A 610-nucleotide genomic window follows, 5' to 3' on the forward strand; every position below is an offset into this window, starting at 1 on the left:
AGCGAGCCCGCCGGATAAAGGGGACAGCTTGTGCAAAGGCCCCGAGCCCACTTGTTTGGTGCCTTACAACACAGCCAGTGGGGATAGGCCTGGAATATGGGCTGCCAAGGCAGAGGAGGGGCTGAGGACAGCAGACGTCAGATACAGGACCTAGAACCAACCGCTCCATTTCTAGGCTACTCGGACCCTTTAGGGGCTTAGGAAAAATGTTTATTCGGCAGATTTGTACGTGAGAGAGAAGTCTACCCGTGTCCGATAGTAGTGTCCAGATGCCTGCCTGGCATCGGGAACTGCAGTCCAGTATCGCTTGGGGTCCTGCGCCCTAGACTCGGATTAAACCAGGTAAAGCGGGCCGGCGCCCTCAGCTCCGCTCGGGGGCGGACATGCCTGTCTCCGGCACCACCACTTTAGCCTCCTTCCGCTTGCTGTTGCTCGTTGAGCGGGAAGCCCGGGCAAGCCACGCGCGCCTCCCCGCGAGATGCGCACAGTCCCCGAAAGCCGGCGGCCACCAGCAAGGGACTGAGGAGGGACCGGGTCAGCTGGACCCTGCCGCGCTCCGGCCACCTCCCCCGCACCCCCATAGCCCTCCCCACGGCTTCCCTCTGCTCCC

General features: G+C 62.6%; 1 protein-coding gene across 1 annotated transcript in view; it reads left to right on the forward strand.

Moving 5' to 3' along the window:
• Nucleotides 1-383: 383 nt before the first annotated feature.
• Tcerg1l (transcription elongation regulator 1 like) overlaps nt 384-610 on the forward strand; it is a 199,065-nt gene continuing 198,838 nt past the window's right edge. Inside the window, exon 1 of the mRNA XM_010621463.2 lies at nt 384-571. Coding sequence (XP_010619765.2) covers nt 384-571 — 188 coding nt within the window. The remainder of the gene's footprint in view (nt 572-610) is intronic.

The sequence above is a fragment of the Fukomys damarensis genome, unplaced genomic scaffold (genome assembly GCF_012274545.1).
Source record: "Fukomys damarensis isolate Sample0158 unplaced genomic scaffold, DMR_v1.0_HiC HiC_scaffold_8, whole genome shotgun sequence".
Classification (NCBI taxonomy): Eukaryota; Metazoa; Chordata; class Mammalia; order Rodentia; family Bathyergidae; genus Fukomys; species Fukomys damarensis.